The 7,518-nt window shown below is 39.7% G+C and overlaps 1 protein-coding gene across 1 annotated transcript; it reads right to left on the bottom strand.

Annotated features, from left to right (window-relative positions):
* Window positions 1-1,818: 1,818 nt before the first annotated feature.
* On the bottom strand, window positions 1,819-5,151 carry htr7a (5-hydroxytryptamine (serotonin) receptor 7a). Its single transcript, XM_079385711.1, has 2 exons — window positions 4,510-5,151; window positions 1,819-3,743 (listed from the first exon to the last, which is right to left on the bottom strand). Exons 1-2 carry the CDS (start codon window positions 5,115-5,117, stop codon window positions 2,924-2,926), a joined length of 1,428 nt encoding a protein of 475 aa, XP_079241837.1. The 5' UTR covers window positions 5,118-5,151; the 3' UTR covers window positions 1,819-2,923.
* Between the last annotated feature and the right edge of the window lie 2,367 nt (window positions 5,152-7,518).

Below are 7,518 nucleotides of genomic sequence, written 5' to 3'. Positions count from 1 at the left end.
GTTGCTTTTAGTTAATGTACAATACTACCTTTCAGTTCTTATTCCAGAGGCACATAACTTGAGGGAAGCCAGTTGTACAGACAGTCAATCAAGTATTATTACTTAGACATAATTGCATTAACCATTATAATAATTACCTGCACTGACAATTGAGCCAGTCCTTAGGTTATCACATAATCAGTGCAGCGAGGAAGCCCTGCAGTTAGACACCGCTGACACAACCTCCCGAAAAAAAAGAGTGACAGACCGAAGCAATGAAACAGAACTGAGTGAATCTGAGTGTACACGACGTCCTCAAAGGGCATTGATGAGTAACAGGTAACATTTTGGACAAGCAACAACGGGTCCTTTTGATAAACAGCCCAGTCAGAACACCGCTTTAAAGATGTCATTATTTTTGTTTTCTGAATGCCACTGATTGTTAAATAATGTTGTATATAATGCAAATTCTGTAATCATAATTAGCATCTGCGATTACTGTTGTAGTGAAATAAGCCAGCTTGAATATTTAATACTTTTTTAAAGCAGATTCAAACACAAGTATGAGCTAATCAGTCTTAAGTGCACAGAATGCTCACAGATGAAGGCTCTTTTTATTTTTCTCAGCTTCTCAGTGCTCTCATCTCACTCGCTTTCTCTCAGCAGGTAGTTTGAGCAATTTTTGTGACCAACACATTTCAGAGCCACTTCATATGCAAATAGCAGGGAGACTGATGAAGAATGTAGACAGATCTATTTTTCTAGCGCAGAAATCACATAAAGAGCAGTTCAACAACCCACTGAACCCACTACAGCAAGACGAGAGGAAAGCGAGAGGAAATTGTATTATTATGATTATGATTATCATCTATTGACAAAGTGTGAGTTCTAAGGATTCAAATGAGCTTCCCAGAAAATATTACAGGTATTTCAGTGGGATAATTTAGCTGAGAATAATGTGATTTTCAGAATTAATCTCCAGGTTCCAAATGTAATTAATTTATGCAAAAAATAATTAATTAGTGTTCATAAGAAGAAATAGACTCAGGTGAGTCTATAATCTGGAATAAATCTCATCACTGATGAGGTGTCATGATGGATGGAGAGAACACCTAAATGTCGGTGGAAAAGAGGAAATAAAGATGGAGGAAAATTAGAGAAGTAATAAAAAGATGCAAAGAAAGACACAGGTGATTACTGCCCACTCAAAATTCTCCTCTCTCGCTCTTACAGCTGAAAGGATTTTCTCAGTTGGGTGAAATGAGATGGAATTATTCTGACCTGTAATTTTACAGTCCTCCAGTCCATAAACCTCTTCGGCGTCAGCCTTTATATTTTACTTCTTAAGCTCAGTGGGAAAAAAATGATTTCTATGTGTCAGCAGGAGCTCAAACAATACTCATGGACCAGAGCAGATTCATGTTGGTGTGAAATCAGGTGCATCATCATCAGCAGTGTAGCCTCTCTGTGAATGGATTTTGCAGCAGCGGCAGGTAGCTGTCACAGGTAGACACACTGGATCCTTAAAATAGAATTCCAAGCAGGGCCTCAATGACTGGGCAACTAATTAGATTTGAGTCATAACAAGTGCTTTAGTGATTCTAAGTGAATGGGAACACCTCCCCCGCAGGTCTCTTCTTTTTCCTTCCCTTCTCCCACCATCCTTCTCTTATCCTCATCGCCTGGATGTATTCAATATTCAAGGTGAAGTCATAGAAATGGCATCCTGATGGGAAAAATGTGTAATGAGTGAGGTAACTGAGCAGCACTTTTCTATAGATCTGGCAATGTTCTGAGGTTGATTCAAAGGGGTAAACACAAGAACTTCACAAAAATCCCAGTTCTTCGATCCTTTATTTCAAAATATGCACAGGGTGTAACTTTAAAACATCTACTACAGTAAAAAGACGTCTATACATTTTGTTGCATCAGCTTTTAATATTTACACAGGTAGACATAAGTACAAAAGTCATTACAAATTTGTTGATATTTTTATGCACAAGTAATTGTGAGGGACTCAAAAGCGTGAACCTGATTACAACTGCATGAATTTTTCAGTGACATGTATGATAAATAAATACTAGCGACATACAAGCTAATCACATAAGATCCAAGCAGAATCAAACTATAAATAGCTGCCTACAAAAAAGAGACCCGAGTCAATCTCATCAAAATCCCTTTAAATACTGATCTGTGATCAGATTACGTCCTGTTCCTTCTGGCTTAATCACAGCTGCAGAAAGAAGCTTAGCTGACATTAGATCTGTGCTTTAATGCGTTTTCCATCAATGCATAAAACAATCGGTGGTTTAGAGTGAGCATGTGCAGAATGAAATGGTTTGCCTTTAGTTGTGTTTAGCAGAGAGGCGCAAGATTCAGACACAGATGAATCACACTTAGTGAAATAACAGGTGCTGACAATTGACAGACGAGTTTCTCACGGCTCGATAAACGTTTTTAACGCAGAAACTGAGATGAGTGGTTTTCTGTTTTGAAGAATGAATAAATCTAAATCGATTTCTCCCTACAGTTCTATTGATCTGTATATCCAGAGTCCCTCGAGTGACAAGATATCATGATACCGGTGCAATATTGCACACTTCTTGTATATAAATTCATATACAGTACATATATATTTCTTGCTTTGTTCTTTTATATTATCTGTAATTGAAATAGAAGCTGAACTCTATTTGATTCATCAGCTATATGTATTTTTCTCTCTTGTTCTACTAAAGGAAAGCCAGTGATTGTGTTCCTGTGTCAGCAAAGATGAGAAAATGCAATTGCATTGACCATAATGCATGCCTCTGTCTAATTTGACCACTTTTTTGAACTGTGTAGGTACTGTCCAAACATGACACAACCCTAAATGCCATCATGACCATTTAGGCTTGTGAGTTCCTGTGCAAATGTTGACCTCTGAACTTTGATTGCACAGTTGGGGTCACCCAGAGACAACCACCTCCGGTCTTTCCACCAGTCGTAGGGCCTCATGCATGCCGGCGGCCGACAGTCTGCGGTTAATATTGCGGTAACGGCAGCTGAGCAGGCTTCGGTAGGTGGTGCGCAGGTCGCGGTTGAAGAAAGCGTAGATAAAGGGGTTGATGAGTGAGTTGGCGTAGCCCAGCCACAACAGCGTTCTCTCCACCCACAGCGGGATGCAGCTACACTCTGTCCCGCAGATGAAGGGCCGGGCCGTGGAGAGGAGAAAGAACGGAAGCCAGCAGACGGTGAAAGCTCCTACCACAATCCCGAGCGTGGCTGCCGCCTTCTGTTCCCGCTTGAATATGGAGATGCTCCTGCGGTCCGAGCTCCTCCTGCCCACTCCTCGCAGGAGTCGAGGCAGACGCGCACACTCTTCCACTTCCCTCTGCAGCTTGATCGCAACGGTTACGCAATCCACTTCCACATGTTCTTCCGCCCCATCAGCCCTTTTTGCCTCATCCTCCTCTTCCTCCTCCTGTCGAGGGAAGCCAGTGATGGTGTGTTTGGCAGCGCTGAGCTTGGCGGCACGGTAGATGCGGTAATACATGACCAGCATGACAGTCATGGGGATGTAAAACGCAACAGCTGTAGAGTAAATGGTGTAGCCAAAGTCCTGGCTGATCAGACACACACGGTCATCGTTCACGTTCTGTGCCCAGCCAAAGACTGGCGGCAAAGTGATTGATGCAGAAAGCAGCCATACAGAGAGTACCATTTTGGCCATACACCAGCCATTCTGCCTCACTGGGTAAGTTAGGGGTCTGGTGATGCCAAGGTACCTGTGATAGAGGGAAAATGCATGGACAAGTAAGAAGACAGGACTTTATTTAAAGTCTTTTTATCATGATAAAAATTGCTTCAGCTATATGTTATAATAAATATGGAATGAACTATTATGAGCCATCAATTTTTAGCTATTTGATTTAGATTTTATCCAGTTTGTTTACTGGTCTGATCAAAAGAGTCAGGACCCAAAGAATGAATTTCTCCAACACTGCATGCCATTTCATAATAAACAATTCATGCCACACAGAGTTTCAAAGCAGAAAAATAAAACTTAGAAGCATTTAATTTCAAAGAAACCTAATTGATAGAAACTGAATGTATAATTAGTAACACTTTACAATAAGGTTTAATAATTCCTTAACATCAGTTAATGTTCTAGAAACTAACAACAATTATAATTATTATATATGATTATATAATTAAAATTATTTGGGAATTAATATTCACTTAGATTAATAAAGTTGTTCATTACAAAATCATGTTTGTTTATAATAGATTACAAAAAAAATCATTCTAAATTATTTGCATTATAAATGTTGTATAATTTAAATTACTTGAGTTGAATTTAATGTTAAAAAATATTAGTTTTATGTAGAAAGTGATAGCATAAAATTATAAATACTATAAAAAGTACTGTTGAATGATACCTAATGGATTCACTAATGATAACAACGTTATTGTAAAGTGTTGCCAAATCATTTTTCATGATCATTGATCATGATTATGATGATCAATCAGTCCACCCTTAAGAAAACTCACCGGTCGATGCTAATAACGCAGAGGGTCATGATGGACGCGGTGCAGCACATCACGTCCATGGCTATAAACACGTTACAGAAGAATTTGCCAAAAATCCAACGGCCACCGATCAGGTCCGTGATGCTGACGAACGGCATCACCGCGAGCGCAACGGAGAGGTCCGCGAGCGCGAGGGACACGATGAGATAGTTGGAGGGCTGCCGTAGTTTTTTCACGAAACACACGGAGATGACCACAAGCAAGTTCCCGCAGATGGTGATGAGCGTCAGCATGGTCAGCACTCCACCGATCAGCACCTTCTCGACCTCTCCGTAGCTGAGGATCTGCTCCGCGCAGCGCGTTCCGTTCGCCACCTCCATCATCTCCAGAAGGATCGGGGAGCTGGAAGGCTTCATTTCGAAGGATCCGGAGCCCGCAGCCACTGCCACCTCTCCAGACTCGTGCGCGATTTTGAATAGGCGAGGGATAAGGACCTCGGAGATCATCATGCCGTTAAAGGTTTCCACGCTTGCACCTGTCTCTAGCGCGCGCTCCTCGCCAATCAAGGACTTCATAGTTTCTCCGTGGCTTTGCGCGGCAGTTGATCTGTTGGTATCACCCAGCACCATGCCGTGCTCCTTTTATCCATGAACTTTTTAGAGTGCCGATGATGGCACGAGATCACAGCTGCGCGCGCAATGAATGATGCGCATCCGATTAGCGTTCAGTCACTGACTCGCAGCTAATTTCTCTATTTTTAGAAGAGATCATTGGTTCGTCATTTTCGCACACCATGTTCTGACAAAAACTGAGTGAGAGGGAAGTTTATCATTTTGTTTTTAAGCATTAACATGTGTATCCAAAGCTTTAGCAAATAGATGTCTCACAGCATCAAATGTATAATAGTCATGCACTGATAATGAATTGAATTGATTGAGTAACAAAATATAGGCTATTTAAACGTTTTGTGTCTCTAATTTTAGGCTACCATTATACAAATTAAAATAATTCCTGAATCTATTTTTTCAAGAAAAAATAGTGCTGGTGTTACAATCTGCACTGCAACGGATGGGGTTTAACAATAGTATTTAATATATTGTGTCATTTGTGACATTTAATATTTTGTGTGTGAACATTGTGGTAATCAAAAAAAATATTATTCTTTATCCCCATCTACAACCCGAATTCTTGGGACGTTTTTTAAATTTGAATAAAATGAAAACTAAAAGACTTTAAAATCACAGAGCCAATATTTTATTCAGAATAGAACATAGAGAACATAATAAATGTATAAACTGAGAAATTTACACTTTTATCCACTAAATGAGGTCATTTCAAATTCAATGCCTGCTACAGGTCTCAAAGGGCTGAAAAGCAAGAAATTTAGAAAAGATTCAACTGGGAGAACATCTAGCAACTAATTAAGTTAATTGACATCAGGTCTGTAACATGATTGGCTATAAAAGGGACGTCTTAGAGAGGCAGAATCTCTCATAAGTAAAGATGCAGAGGCTCTCCAATCTGTAAAAGAGTGCGTAAAAAGATTGTGGAATACATTAAAAACAAAGTTCCTCAATGTCAGATTGCAAAGGCTTTGCAAATCTCATCATCTACAGTGCATAACATCATCACAAGATTCAGAGAAACTGGAGAAATCTCTGTGCGTAAGGGACAAGGCCGAAGACCTTTGTTGGATGCCCGTGGTCTTCGGGCCCTCAGATGACACTGCATCACTCATCGACATGATTATGTCATTTACATTAGTAAATGGGCCCAGGAATACTTCCAGAAACCACTGTCGGTAAACACAAACCGCCATGCCATCTGCAGATGCCAACTAAAGTGCTATCATGCAAAAAGGAAGCCATATGTGAACATGGTCCAGAAGCGCCGTCATGTCCAATGGGCCAAGGTTCATTTAAAATGGACTGTTTCAAAGTGGAAAAGTGTTCTATGGTCAGACGAGTCCAAATTTGACATTCTTGTTGGAAATCATGGACGCTGTGTCTTCCTGGCTAAAGAGGAGGGAGACCTTCCAGCGTGTCATCAGCGTTCAGCTCAAAAGCCAGCATTTCTGATGGTATGGGGGTGCATATGTGTATACGGTATGGGCAGCTTGCATGTTTTGGAAGGCACTATGAATGCTGAAAGGTGTGAATGTATTTCAGCAGGACAATGCAAAACCACATACTACAGCTATTACAACAGCATGGCTTCGTAGTAGAAGAGTCCGGGTGCTGAATTAGCCTGCCTGCAGTCCAGATGTTTCACCTATAGAGAACATCTGGTGCATCATTAAACAGAAAATACGACCACAAACTCTTCAGCAGCTGGAAACCTATATCAGGCAAGAATGGGACCAAATTCCAACATCACAACTCCAGAAACTCATAACTTCGATGCCCAGACGTCTTCAAACTGTTTTGAAAAGAAGAGGAGATGCTACACCATGGTAAACATTCCCCCGTCCCAACTATTTTGAGACCTGTAGGAAATATCAAATTTGAAATGAACTCATTTTGTGCATAAAATTTTAAAATTTCTCAATTTAAACATTTGTTATGTTATTTGTGTTCTGCTGTGAATAAAATATTGGCTCGTGTGATTTGAAATTCTTTTAGTTTTCATTTTATTCAAATTTAAAAAACATCCCAACATTTCTGGAATTCGGGTTGTAATATCATTTACTTTAACTTTCATTTTAATTTTAAAATAATAGCCAAATCACCAGGACACTTTAATTGAAAACAGGTCAACTATTGAAACAAATAGGCCTATAGAAAGGCATAAAACAGCTCAAAATCATAAAAATAATATAATTAATCCACTCTGAAGGTCTATGATTTATTATCTGTCCCGTTTTATGTAATATTTCATGGGCCAATAGAGGTTGTCTGGAGAGTCATGATACAAATCCATAGAAATTCCTCTTTGTATTCAAACCACTTCTGTTTGAGTACAATAAAGAAGAAAATGATTCCACATAAACCAGACGGAATAACAGAACTCTTCTTGTTTTGTACAGTACAA

Source organism: Barbus barbus, assembly GCF_936440315.1.
Source record: "Barbus barbus genome assembly, chromosome: 30".
NCBI lineage: Eukaryota > Metazoa > Chordata > Actinopteri > Cypriniformes > Cyprinidae > Barbus > Barbus barbus.
Note: the sequence above shows the minus strand (reverse complement) of the source record. Positions and strands in the feature narration are given on the sequence as shown.

What these genes read in the sequence shown, in the direction of transcription:
- htr7a (XM_079385711.1), bottom strand. Translation starts at nt 5,117, where the DNA reads ATGGTGCTGGGTGATACCAACAGATCAACTGCCGCGCAAAGCCACGGA. An exon ending in TGCGTTATTAGCATCGACCG is followed by an intron (nt 3,744 to 4,509) that starts GTGAGTTTTCTT and finishes CCTCTATCACAG; the next exon opens with GTACCTTGGCATCACCAGAC.